Here is a 13,625-nt window from a genome sequence, read left to right on the forward strand (position 1 = left end):
CAGAAAACACATTTTTTTTCCTTTCCGAAAGAGGCACGCCCGTGCCTCTCGTGAAAGCACAACCGTGCCTCTGGCGGAAGCAAAACCCTGCCTCTCGCGAAAGAAAAAAAAACAAAAAACACGTTTTTTTCCTTTTCGAAAGAGGCACGCCCGTGCCTCTCGCGAAAGCACAACGGTGCCTCTCGCGGAAGCAAAACTGTGCCTCTCGCGAAAGAAGAAAAAAAAACAGAAAACGCGTTTTTTTCCTTTCCGAAAGAGGCACGCCGGTGCCTCTGGCTGAAGCAAAACCGTGCCTCTCGCGAAAAAAATACATTTTTTTGCGCAAAAATATTATTTTTTTCGAATTTTTTTTGGTCGATAAGCTAGGGAAGACTGATAGAAAACCAAAACGTCAAAAAAACCAAAAAAAAACTTTAAAAAAAACGAAAACGCGTGCGTAAAAATAAAAAAAACAAAATCCAAAGGGAACGCCCAGAGCACGACACGTGACGAATGGCTGTGAGCGCGTCAAGTGGCGCTGATCGTTGCGAGGCTCTCGAAGGAGCGCTCGTTAATTAGTTGCTCGCACCTCTCGCCTCCTAGATCTTGGGCGGATCTAGAAGGCCCAAGAAACAATGGCTTACTCGTCCCGACCCATCTCAGTCGGCTAGCCCAACAAACAACACACCCCTCAAAAAAGAAAACGCACGCAGCACGCAGGCACACTGGGACTGTGGGACAGACGCACCTCGCCCCTGCTCGCTCCCCTCGAGAAAAAAAAACCCAACCTCGCCCCTGACCTCGGCCGCTCGGCTCGCGATCTCGCCGTCTCGCTGCGTACCTCGCCGTCGCTAGACGCCTAGGAGCCGCCCCTCCCCGCCCCGCCCGCCCGGCACCAACGCGCCTCCTGGCGCCTTTGCAAGCCGGCGCCTGCCGCGCAGTCTGCTCTCCGCCGACTCCGGTACTCGGCCGGCAGCAAGCCAGCAACCCTGCCCGGCGGCCAGCCTTTAGCCCGATTTGAGGACTTGAGGCAAGTTTTCCACCGCGGTACTTCCCATTCCCCAATTTCTGATTTAGGGTTTGCTCTTTGCTCTCTATTGCATCAATCAGATGTACTATTGCGTTAACTAAACAATCAGACTTGCTATCCAGTACATGAACACATACACATAATTTTTCTATCCAGTACATGAAAACCTGATCAGTAACATAATAGTGATTTGTCTGATCGTTTGCCAACAAATTAACAGTGTCACATAGTCCTCTGTGAACTTCTGAAGGTATGTATTATGAAGGTTTCTCATGGAAAATTGAGAATTTTAGTATGCCTGTAAGACCATATTGATCTATTTTTATGTGCTATTGGTAAGTTATTTAGAATGTTGGCATGTCATATTCGTTGTCAATTTTTTTAGGTGGACCACCCTGTTCTGAAATCCTAGATCCGCCAGTGAGGTGAGCACCGTGCCACCGACAGGTATGTCCACATTAATTCTGTTCACCTTCTGTCCTTTTTCTTATGGGTTAGATTAGGCAATGTGTATGCTGTTGATCTTGCAATAGGGAACTAGAGATTAGAAATGAGGCTGATGGATTTGTCCGAGAATGGCTTCATGGCTTGATGCTCGCTGCCTTGCTTTGCTGTTGGTGGCTTGTGAAAATAACAAGAGGATTGCTGTTGTATTTCTCGGAGGCATAGACGCATAGCTCTGTTTAAGGGCTACTATTCGTACCTTGCTGTGTAGTGTCTTCATAAATGATGCACCATGTCCCATTTCCCGTCGCTTGTTAGAGAAGATAGTTAAGACTTAAGAATAAGAGCTATCTCTAGAGCAGAGTTGGGGGGTTGAAATTTATGATAAAAGATTTTGGGGGGTTGAAATTTATGATAAAAGATTTTGGGGGGTTGAAATCTTTGTGATTTTCTCCATATGTAATGTTTGATTCATAGTATTGAAGTTTATGATTTTATCTTCTTCTAGAAATCATTTTTACTAAATTTTATAGAAAAAAATCCATTGAATGAAACATCTGAATCCATATGTAATGTTTTAGGAACCAGGCAGGTCAGAAAACCACCAGTGAGTCAGCGATCCACCCTGCCGGTGTTTTGCTCTCACGGTGCTTTTCCCCCGCCTGACCCATGGCGCCGCCACTTGTCGCCATCGTCCGGCTCGCCACTGCCTCCCGTGTCTTGGTCCTTACTCTCTCTCTGCTCGCTCGCCTTCTCTTCCGCCCCTACGACACCTCCGCCTCCCTTCACCCGCCTTGTCTCTCCTCCCCCTCCTTCCCCCCTTCCGCCTCCTCTTCTAATTCCACTGCTACCGCCACCGCCATCTCGTCCCTAGCTGTATGGGACGGTGTCCACTTCGCTCGCTCTGCCGAGTGCGGCTACGAGTATGAGCAGTCATTCGCCTTCCTCCCCCTCCTCCCAGCCTCAATCGCTCTACTCTCCCGGTCCCGTAAGTTACTCGCCTCTACCTCAACTTCTCACCTTCTCATCATTGAGGTGTGTGCTTGATCTGGTCTGGTGTTGGGTCATGGCCCCATTCTCCTTCTGCAGTGTTCGCGCTGCTGGTGCCGATGCTGGGGTACAGGGCCGTGCTTGTGATCTCCGGGCATGTTCTGAACAATGTGGCATTTGTTGCCGCCGCGGCCTATTTCTACAGGTGACCGACGTTCTTCAGCTACACACATGTGGTGTATTTATTTCAGTGTAGTTAGGATTTCTATGTTTAAGTATTTTTAGCGTTTAAGTGTTGTTTTAGGTTTTTGGATCAGGTCAACAGATATTCATTCTATCGGAGTCATGCTTGTGCGCATAATGGTCTACTAATGTTGGTGTGTTTAATCATCTGGGTGCTTGATGTTTAAGACAGTCTTGGTATCCATCATAGTTTAATACTCCCTCTGGTCCATATTAATTGTCGCAGCTTTAGTACAACTTTAGTACAAAGTTGTACTAAAGCTGCGACAATTAATTTGGATTGGAGGGAGTAATAGAGTTTGTGTAAATTGCAATAAAAAAAATCTGCCCTCAATTTTTAGTTGTAGTACATTCATTTCGAGTGCAGGACTGCCCATTTCTCGTTTATAAATATTGCCAGTTGCACAACCACCGATGATTTTTCTCATGTCTATAATAAGATGTAGAGTCGCTTTGCCTAGTATTTATAATACGACTATTTGTTCTAATGTGAAAAAAGTGACCCTTTATTGTACTTCGTGTAGATTATCTGTGCTGATCTTGAAGGACTCAGGAGCGGCTTACCGTGCATCTGTTCTTTTTTGCTTCAATCCAGCTTCTGTGTTCTACTCGTCACTGTAAACTTCTTTGCCTTTATGCCATGACGAATCATGTACTAGCTATGACTAAACAGCAGCATGTTTCTGTTTTTTGTTTTTGTTTTGGCAGATATTCAGAAAGTCTTTATGCCCTTTTTTCGCTCGGAGGGCTGTTCTACCTGTTTTCCGGTGCTCGTACCGTTGCAATGATAATGCTTGCTCTATCTGGTTCAGCTAGGTCAAATGGAGCACTTAATGCTGGCTATATCTGTTTTGAGGCTTTGCTACAAGCATATGATGCTGCTATCCAGAAGAAAAGGCCCATGGTAAGCTTTCTTTGCGGGTTGCACTTCATGTTGTTGTGCATGGTGCTTACTATACTAGCTAACATGAAGAGGCCATATGGCTGAAGTGGCACCCAAAACTCGTGCGCATCCCAATATCCCATGCAATTTTTTCACCAGGAAGTTTAATTTTTTTTCTCAAAATGTCAAATGTAGTGATGATGTGAAATTTTGTGTGCGTGTGAAAATAAAATCCCATGCGCGCTATAGAGTAGGACAAGTACTCATACGAGAGTACAATCTTCTTATTTTTTGTAGATGCCCGTATGATCAAAATTGTCCACAAAATTTTAGATGTACACATACTTTCACATGTTTAACCAATGTGATGCTTTTGTTTAATATCTTCTACATGGCCTTATATGGTACTTCAACCTATGCCGATGTTTTCTTGGACTACATGAGTTGCTGTTGAGGGAATTATGCCTGGTTTATAGGGCAGTAAATGACCTAAAGCGAGCACCACCCACTCTGACGCTTAAGCAGGCGCTTAAGCGCCTAAAGCGGACATATTTCTAAGGCACTCGCAGGACGCCTTATCGCTTAAGCGTCTGAAGCAGGATGCTTTATAAATAATGGAATTATGTGTACCTAACGGCATTACCTTTTTCTTTGGCCCAAGTGGGCAGTGCAGGCCCTTGTCACTGGATTTTTGCGCTCCACTTTTGTATTCCTACCATTCTTTGCCTTTCAAGCATATGGATATTTGAACATATGCGTACACGGGGACACGGATGAGCTGAGGCCATGGTGCAAAGCAAAACTGCCCCTTTTGTATAGTTTTATTCAGAGTCACTACTGGTAATTGTTTCATCTCATCTTTACCAACACCAGCTCAACAATTTATAATTTTCCCTTGAATTCTGTATTTTACCTTGGGATAGTGTTCTATTTTTCTTTGTCACAACTCGTATATCAATATGATTGTATGCTTAACAAGAGTTCTTGTGAGTTATAAGGAGCTACCGTTTCTCTTATACAGCCATGATAATTACATATTCATCTTTTGTGGAGAATGATATGTCTGTTCTTTCGTCCTTCTGTTCTGTTGCACCAATAGTGTATGCTGTCAAGTCACAAGGATGCCATGCTTGGTAATATGGGATCTCCATGCTTAGGCTGTATGCCCCACGTATAGAAAATAGGCAAACTCCATTCTCATTTATGTCCACCAGAATTTGAAGTACTTTTGTTGTTTTGACTGGTTAAAGAATGTCCATGTATATGCATTTCTCCTTACAATTTTACATAGACTCTTGTACTAAGGGCATCTACAATGTGATGCTCTGCCAAATTTGCGACGTCATCAGAATTTTGGCACTGGTATCAAATAGACTAGCTATCCGCAGCGTTTGCTGGTTCCCAATTTCTGTATAGTGGGGATCACTACAGAATAGAATGGGATAAAAACACTATCACATCTCTCTTTACCCACAACATTTGGGCCTGTTCACAAAGGTTCATGTATTATTTTATTAGCTGAGGTTGTTTGGCATTGGAGCACGAAGGAGCGTCGATGCTCTCTTTTTTTAATTTGGCAACACCCTCCATAATGGTTCTCACCGGTGCCAAAAGCCATTTTAATATTTGGCACTATCAATTTGGCATACATTATGGATACCTTTTAATATTTGGCACTATCAATTTGGCATACATTATGGATGCCCTAAGCTTGCTCTTTGACTACCATCTTCTGAAGACTTATGCTCCCATTATCCACGAGCTTTATGTTATTTTACATCTTTCTTTTCAGGGGAGTTGGTTTCTTGAGATACTTTCAAGTCAAGCAGCTGCCCAACTTTCTTTTGGCTTCACCAGTACTATCTCTTGCAGTTTATTCTATAGTTCACTACACAAAATTGCTTCAGCAACTCTTCCAATCAACTAGCATACACGAGCAGATAATTGCCATTGTTGACGGGAGGTTAGTTGAAGCACATGAAAGCTCAGATGTTGCCACAGTGTTGAAGAGTGAAATTTCTACCGGACTACATAACAAAAAGCAAGGTACTATTACATTCTCAACTGTCAACATTTTGTCTCTATTTTGAAATATCATTGGAAAATGATATTCCTCAACTTTCTTAACACATGCCTAGGAGTTGAGAAAATTTCAACTGTCCTGAAAAATGGAGAACTGACCTCAACCTATTCAATATAGGCTACTGGAGAACTGAAGTTTGAACATAACTCTGCAATGTTTGAACAGGGAACACTGAGGTTAAGAAGAGAAAATCTGTCGCAGCCAGCGCTGCTTCAGCAGCATCTTTAGATGGCAATATATCAACAGGCCGAATGGTGGGAGATAATGAGGATGAGTGCCCCTTGCTAGTTCTTCCTTTCATTTTACATCTGACATTCATGACATTTACCGCCTTCTTCGTGATGCACGTCCAGGTCAGTATAATGCCCGATGAAGTTTATTTGTAGATCGCTACTCAAGTCTCATATGTTGTTTCTTCGGTCCAGGTGTCAACGCGGTTTCTGTCTGCCAGCCCCCCCATCTACTGGGCCGCTTCGCGCATTTTGGCTCCTGCAAGGGGCGGCTCTTGCAAGAGATGGGGATACTTCATCATCGTTTACTTCATTGCTTATATTCTTCTCGGCAGTTTGCTCTTCCCCAACTTCTACCCATTCACATGAGAACAGCTGCTGTCACGCCCACACGAATTGTATGAGCTAGCTTAGCCTGGAGGTTCTCCTTGGCGGAATGTTCCTGTACAGTTGGTGTATCTCTTTCCTTTTGTTCCCTCAAACCACGGCCATAGAATTGAGGAGTGCATTCTGGAGGTTTTTCTTTCTGGGAGATCTGAATCATATGCTCCATTTCCTAGGTAGCACTAGGTCACATGCCATGTTATTTTGACACCTTGATAAGAAAATAATACTTCCTCCGTTTCGAAATATAAGTCTTTTTAGAAATTTCAATATGGACTACATATGGATGTATATGGAAGTATTTTAGAGTGTACATTCATTCATTTTGCTCCGCATGTAGTCCACATTGGAATCTCTAAAAAGACTTATATTTAGAAACGGAGGGAGTAATAATAATAATAATAATAATAATATTGGCATAAATGGGAATCCTATAGTGTTTCGGAGTGACAAAAAAATAATAGAGTACCATTCTTCACATATTGCCCGGGAGTGCATACCGAAGAGTGTAGACAATTTCTCTGGATTCCTTGTGTGTTTGGGCCTGCATCATCAGCGTTTTGACACCAAAATTAGATTAATGCTGCAGCAGCTAGGTCGATTCAGCACGGATAGAACTTGTGAGGTCAGTGATGTGAAATGGGTTGCTGGTGGCGCACATCCTCAAGTGCAATTATGAAAATGAAAAATGATGAGGTCTCGGCCCTTACCATGGAAACCAGCAATGAAAAAACACTAACCTAAACTATTAACCGGAGCCAAGGCGTCATTATCTCCCTCCTCACCACTGGCCACCCTAGCAGTGGCCATAGGGAGGTGGATCCCGGAGCCAATGCGTCGTTATCTCCCTCCTCACCACTGGCCACCCGAGCAGTGGCCATAGGGAGGTGGATCTATGAGCTTGCCAATGAAGTTTGGAGAGGATAACCGACCTAGTAGCAGCAGTTGCAAGAGGAAAGAGAACCTAATCAAGGGACGTTTGAGGCTCGTCTTTAGGAACAGAAACCCCAAAGGCTTTGTTCGGTTACACCTCCACCCAAGGGGATTGGAGGGGATTTTAATTGACCACAGAAGTATGAACAACCACCACCAACGCCATAAAATTTTGTAGCAAAATGAGGCGGTGCTTATGAAGAATCTTCACAAACTTTAGAACAAACCTCCTCTTCCTTGGGTTCTTGATCTGATTTGTAAAGTTTCAAAAATGATTATGTCTACGTCGTAATCCTAACCGTTTAAAGTTTCCTTAAACTTCAATCAATTCCGAAAAGAAAAGTTCTGACTTCAATCAATGGCGGAGTTCGAAGGGGATGAGTCCCCTAGCCGCCGTAGCTGCAAGAGGGGAAGAGAAACCCAAACCCAGGACGTGAGGCTCGTTTCAGGAACAAAAACCCTTAACCAAATTAGCAACGAAGAAGTTTGCAAAGGAGATCCCGGTTCAAATGAAAATATGCCAAGGAAAGACTAGCGAGGAGGTTGGCCATAAAAAAGTATAACTCGAAGGTGAGTAAAAAAGCGACTGAGGCTCGTTTCAGGAACAAAAACCCTTAACCAAATTAGCAACGAAGAAGTTTGCAAAGAAGATCCCGGTTCAAATGAAAATATGCCAAGGAAAGACTAGCGAGGAGGTTGGCCATAAAAAAATATAACTCGAAGGTGAGTAAAAATGCGACCACGCTGGGACTCGAACCCAGAATCTCCCGCTCCGGAGGCGAGCGCCTTATCCATTAGGCCACGCGGTCATGTTGTGATCACTGCCCTACTGAAAACTATACATACATTTGTGCCAACCACACGAGTTGGGCTTTTCCCTAAGAAAGAGCCCAAGGCCCGCCATTCTACTGGACCTTCCTGTCCGGGCACATCGCCGCCGCCCAGCTGCGCGCCTCCGCCTCTCTTCTCCTCAGTCCTCACCCAGTCGCCGCCGGCCACCAAAACTCCCCCAGCGCAGTCCACCTCCTTCCTTGCTACACACACCCCCTGAACTCCCCGATAAGCTCTCCAACCACTTCTCGAGTAGCCCCGCCCCGCCCCCACCCGTTTCCCAGCTCCCGGCGGCGGCATGTCGAGAGCCCTCGCGCGGCGCGCGGCCCCCCCATTCCTGAGGCTGCGCTCCACGGCGGGCTACGACGGACAATGGATCGGCCGGCTGGACCACAAGGACTGGCTCGCCCCGAACGAGGTCCTCAAGATCTTCGCGAGCATCAGGGACGCCGCTCTGATAACCAGCGTGTTCAAGAAAGCCTGCGCCCGGCGCGACTACAAGCCCAGCGAGGCCCTCTACGGCCTGATGATCGACCGGCTCGCCGGCGCCAGGCGGTTCGGCGACGTGGAGGAGCTGCTGGCCCGGGCGAGGGCCGAGCGGTTCCGGTTCTCCGACGAGTTCTTCTACAGGCTCATCAAGATGTACGGCAATGTGGCCAACCACCCCGAGAAGGCCATGGAGACGCTCTGCGCGATGCCCGAGTACGGCTGCTGGCCCTCCACCAAGACCTTCAACTATGTGCTCCACATGCTCGTCTGCAGGCGGCAGTACGAGGTTGTTCATGAGGTGTACGCCAGCGCGCCCAGGCTGGGCGTGGAGCTCGACACCCGCTGCTTCAACATCCTTATCAGGGGGCTGTGCCAATTTGGGAGATTCAATGAGGCCCTTTCGCTGCTGGATGAGATGCCGAAGCAGGAGTGCCGGCCTAATGCGACGACCTACTCGACGCTGATGCATTTCCTCTGCCGGAACTGTCGAGTGGATGAGGCATTTCAGCTGTTTGAGAGAATGCGCAAGGAGGAAATTGATGCGGATACGGTTGTTTACAATATATTGGTATCTGGTCTCTGCAGAGAGGGAAGGGTGACCTCTGCATATGATCTGTTCAAGTCGATGTCGTCTGAGGGCTGCCATCCTAATTCAGGGACTTATCAGGTACTGCTTGATGGCCTCGTGGCGTCAAAGAAGTTTGTGGAGGCGAAGGACCTAGTTACTATGATGAGTGCTGAAGGTCTGAGGCCTAGTTTCTCATCGTACAAGCTGCTAATTGATGGACTCTGTAGTTTTAACTGCTTAGATGATGCACATCTTGTCTTGAAGCAAATGGTGGACCAAGGTTTTGTTCCTAGGATGGGTACTTGGACAAAACTTCTTACATCCTTATGCTGAAATGTATGTTCATGTCAGTGGTTTACTGGACCTGACAATACACTTGAGCAATGAGATTATTTTGTTATTGGAACTAGTGGACCAACCTGCCTGCCTTTCTGAGTGGACTTGCATGTTGAAGTCGGATCTTTTTCCTTATGGGGATTTAGGAATATTGGGTCTCACACTGACCAAGTTCTATTTACTGATGACTCGTATACTGATGTACCTGAGAACCGAGCGCTACCTCGGTTGGCTTGAAGCTCATAGGTGTGAGCTCGCCCACCCGCGTTCGATGTACAGGGAAGGCTCATTTTCTTCCTAACTAACGGACAGTTAGGGCGTGTTTGGTTCCCTGGGTAGCTACAGGCTGCATTGCACGAGGGGTCCTGGGTGAGCTCGGTCTGGTTGGGTTGATGCAAGCATGATCAGAGATGGGTGTTTGGTTAACTTGCATGATATGGCTGCACCTGGTGCAGAGGAGATGACCATCTTCTGAATTTCGCTAGGCTTCCTAATCAACGTTTGCTACTACAGGGACAGAGGAGATGGCTAGCACGTAATCTCCAGCGCTCGAGCAGCCAGTGATAGTAACTATCTCGCATACTTGAACGGAATCGCGACGCACTCGATGATGCAGCAGCGCGGGACGACGAGATCCGAAGCGCAGCGGCTCCAGACGGCAGGATCCAGTGTGTGGCGGCGCGAGGCAGCAAGATCTGGTGTGCGGCGGCTTGACGAGGGCGGCGACGCTTGGTCGAGGACGGCAGCGGCGGAGGACGGCGGGGCTTGATGAGGGCAGCAGCGGCTGTTGGTCGAGGACGACGGCGGCGCTTGGTCGATGTGGGAGGCGACGCTTGGTCGAGGATGGCGGCGGCGGAGGACGGCGGGACTTGACAAGGGCAGCGGTGGCTGTTGGTCGAGGACCGCGGCGGCTTGACGAGGGCGGCTGCAGAGTGCTCGGTCAGAAGAGAACGAAAGGGGAGAAGAAAAGCGAAGGAACGTGCCTGCAAGCGAGCTACGCTCCATCTCTGCGTTTCCCTCGGCCTGGCTGAGAGGCCCCTTTTTGCATCCACTGGGCCAGGCTGAAAAGCCCATGCAGGGTACCAAACAACGAAAATTTGCACGGTGGATGCGAACCACATGCAGCACAGGGAACCAAACACGCCCTTAAAGGAGGGACTCTTCACCCTTTAGGCAACGTTTATATACGATGTACCTTGCTAGCCTATTATTGGTTTTGTCCCTGATTTCAACATCAGCGCAGGCTCCATATTCTCTGGTTTAAATGTGAAAATATTGGTAAGCTCATGATATTATGCTCTTTTGTTACAACTCAAATCCAACAATTTTTTGTATGTCTGACATGTGAAATATCTGAAGACAGTGTTCGTGCATTTGGAGAGGATCTTCACTTCATCCTTCTGATGATTCTACTGCTATTGAAAACCAGGCAAACAGTATGAAAGATGCATGCTATGAGGTAGTTTTTCACCTTTTATACTCTTGAAGTGCAGAACATCATGTTGCTTGTGATACAGTTATTAGTTATGCATGGTTCTCAGTGAGACAGAATGTCCCTTAATAGCCTTTTCTCTTTCCTTGATTGTCTAACTGTTTAACTAGTCCTAATACTAATATAATTCCGTTCTTAGGTCCATAACCATCTTCCCAACTTGTATCTTTGGGGCCTAAGCTGATCATCCCTTAGAGTAAACATTAACCCCTTTACTCAAGTTGCCTTATATCATTGAAGATAAGAAGAAGTTAGTCCATACAGAGATGGAATCTGCAAGTTAATTTAACATAAGTGAATAGACGTGTGTTCATGATTACAAGGGAATTGGACTGATGCCAAGGGATAAAACTGCCGGCTTAGAGTAATACACATCATTGTGTACATCAAAGTACACCAAAACAAGTACCTGTCTTACAGTATAGTATCCGGTGCTAAAAACATAGGGCTGGCGGACTGCAGTGAGATTCGTCTAGGATGCAGAAATATAAAAGACATACTGCCGGCTAAACAGTACTTACCGAAGTACTACTGCCTGTTATATCTTTTAGTTGTAACTTGTCTTGTTACTAGCCTCGATGACAAATTTTACCGTCTTCATGTAATCGAGAAAAGCAAAGCAATTTCACCGTCACCATCTGCATTATGTCACACCTGAATAAATTAGCCGTAGAGCTGTGTGGAGGAAGGCAATTCTTATGTCTAGTAACTGATATTTGCGCGTCCTGCTGGCATCTACGTAGCACCTTTAGAAAACACTGAAAGGGTCACTCGATGACCTCTCCTGGTGCATCATGAGTTGCTTGAGATGCTCAGACACGTTTCCCACTTGCATAAACACTATGAAAGTTGCAATTTGCAGTCTTGAAATGTGCTTCCATTGGCGTAGCAAATTCAGAGGAAAGCGACTCATTTTTCTAGCTTACCATTAGCTAATTATTTGGGGTACTACTAGCTAGGCACTACCAATTATCAAACAGAACAACGGTGAACCATTCCAGATTAATTATTTGGGGTACTAGCTAGCCAGGCACCACCAATTATCAAATAGAACCAGAAGAATCATTCTAAAATTGCGTGTCGCCATTTTCCGGACGAACATGTGTCGAGACCTGATTGTGAATAGAACTAAAGAAAGAGGAATTGCTGCGCAGGCAGTATATATGTAGGCAATATTTGCAGGATGGTGGCTGTCCCCACAGGTGGCCACATGCACTTGTGATGGTGTCATTTGGACCCTAATTAATCATTCGAGATTCAGCCTGGATCCAAGGAACAGCTGACATAGGCATGCCAACTAACAACTAGCAACCATCCCTGTCGCCTTCCAACCAAACTGTTTATTGCTGTGCCAAAATGTTGTGATAGGCACACACATTTCTTGCAGCTAGCAAACTTAGTTGTTAGCTGAATATTTCAAAGCAGACTTAGGTACAGATGTCACCCATACAGTCAATGAATCTAGGACAGTAATAAGGCCTGCATTTACAAGTTCAAGCTTAGAACTGATATAAGAAGTGGGGTTTTCAGAACATGTCATTAATCTAACGAAAATGATTTGTCAAAAATATTTAAATAAGAAATTTCCCTCATGGCACTCTTTGTTTTGTTACATTGTGACATGCTCTTTATCATCCGAGCAAGGCTTGTCCCAATAATTCAAAAGCGTACGAACTTTGAGTTTATTTCAAGTTTTCCAAACTTCTCAGTAAAACTGACCATTTTAAACTTGCAAACCACGCGGCGGGCCGTCAAACAAGATTTTTTAAATTTCCTCACACGGCCATCTCTCTAACGCACCATGGGGCACCGGTGAGCCTCAAACCCTAACCTATCATTGCCCCTGAAGACCATCATTTCAAACAAGATGGAGGAACCCGAGAAGGCGACCAAACTTCATTTTGATCCAACGGCGAGTAAATCGACCGAGAGATAGTGAACTCTTAGGCTATTGTGAAATTTCAAGTCTGTTCTACTAAAGCTAATGTAATCAATATTTGGCGTAAACGCTAAGAAAATCGACCTCCGTCCTAAATTACTTGTCTTAGATTTTGTCTAGATACTTTGTTTAGACACATAAGTATCTAGACAAAATCTAAGACAAATAATTTGGGACGGAGGGAGTACCGCTAAGAAGGATTCCGCTTCAGCTCATCCCCTTTGAACAATCATTTACCTCTTCGTTGAAAAAGGCATGATAATCTTTCAAATACGGTGGATACTCGTATTGTATGGCGGCGTGTCTATATACATACATTGTGTGTAGCGATGTATACACGCCTGATTAATTAGTAGCATGTCACCGTCGGAGGAGCGTACGTCCTGAAGGACGATTTTATCTTTTTTCAAAATTTCGAATTAGGTGTACTGAAGCAAGACACCAATGTTTTAGAATAAAAGGATATTCCAGATGCCCTTTGTTAATCAGATTTATTTTAGAATACCAATGTTTTGCACGGGAGCCATACGCAGCCAAATTTCAGAGAAAAAAATACTCCAAATTTGCAGAAAACATGTCAGCACTCCACAAGGACATAATGCTAAAATACTCCATCTTGATGCCTGGTCCTGCTCCCTAGGTCGATCTCTTGTTCATCCGCCAAACCCTAAACTACTCACTACTCACTACAAAAACAACCATAAGCAAAGAAGCAATTAACACCAAGTCAATTGGGTGCCAAGAACACAAGCGACCACACGCCACCCCCCC

General features: G+C 45.5%; 2 protein-coding genes and 1 non-coding gene across 5 annotated transcripts; 2 read left to right on the forward strand and 1 right to left on the reverse strand.

The window, feature by feature from the left end:
* Positions 1-706: 706 nt before the first annotated feature.
* Positions 707-6,512, forward strand: LOC123046727 (GPI mannosyltransferase 2). Of its 3 annotated transcripts, none has more exons than XM_044470150.1 (10): positions 707-1,026; positions 1,395-1,456; positions 2,035-2,441; positions 2,543-2,648; positions 3,211-3,303; positions 3,395-3,590; positions 4,231-4,409; positions 5,362-5,615; positions 5,818-6,005; positions 6,078-6,512. In XM_044470150.1, the coding sequence occupies exons 3-10, from the start codon at positions 2,123-2,125 to the stop codon at positions 6,249-6,251; spliced, it is 1,509 nt and encodes a 502-aa protein (XP_044326085.1). In that variant the 5' UTR covers positions 707-1,026; positions 1,395-1,456; positions 2,035-2,122; the 3' UTR covers positions 6,252-6,512. The 3 variants fall into 3 exon arrangements, with proteins under 3 accessions (XP_044326085.1, XP_044326084.1, XP_044326086.1); XM_044470149.1 differs by having other exon boundaries at positions 707-1,009; XM_044470151.1 differs by having other exon boundaries at positions 707-1,009; positions 4,243-4,409.
* Positions 6,513-7,935: 1,423 nt separating this feature from the next.
* Positions 7,936-8,008, reverse strand: TRNAR-CCG (transfer RNA arginine (anticodon CCG)). Its single transcript has one exon. It is a non-coding gene; the product is annotated as a tRNA-Arg (tRNA).
* Positions 8,009-8,130: 122 nt separating this feature from the next.
* Positions 8,131-9,487, forward strand: LOC123042089 (pentatricopeptide repeat-containing protein At3g14580, mitochondrial-like). The gene has a single exon (XM_044464611.1). It carries the CDS (start codon positions 8,329-8,331, stop codon positions 9,418-9,420), a length of 1,092 nt encoding a protein of 363 aa, XP_044320546.1. The 5' UTR covers positions 8,131-8,328; the 3' UTR covers positions 9,421-9,487.
* Positions 9,488-13,625: the final 4,138 nt, after the last annotated feature.

This window comes from Triticum aestivum, chromosome 2B (genome assembly GCF_018294505.1).
Source record: "Triticum aestivum cultivar Chinese Spring chromosome 2B, IWGSC CS RefSeq v2.1, whole genome shotgun sequence".
In the NCBI taxonomy this organism is placed as follows: domain Eukaryota; kingdom Viridiplantae; phylum Streptophyta; class Magnoliopsida; order Poales; family Poaceae; genus Triticum; species Triticum aestivum.

Bases quoted from the DNA above. Each gene is read 5' to 3' on its own strand.
- LOC123042089 (XM_044464611.1), top strand. From the start codon at position 8,329: ATGTCGAGAGCCCTCGCGCGGCGCGCGGCCCCCCCATTCCTGAGGCTG.
- LOC123046727 (XM_044470150.1), top strand. From the start codon at position 2,123: ATGGCGCCGCCACTTGTCGCCATCGTCCGGCTCGCCACTGCCTCCCGT. The intron at 2,649-3,210 runs GTGACCGACGTT...TACTTCGTGTAG, and splicing joins GCCGCGGCCTATTTCTACAG to ATTATCTGTGCTGATCTTGA. The intron at 3,591-4,230 runs GTAAGCTTTCTT...CTTTGGCCCAAG, and splicing joins TCCAGAAGAAAAGGCCCATG to TGGGCAGTGCAGGCCCTTGT.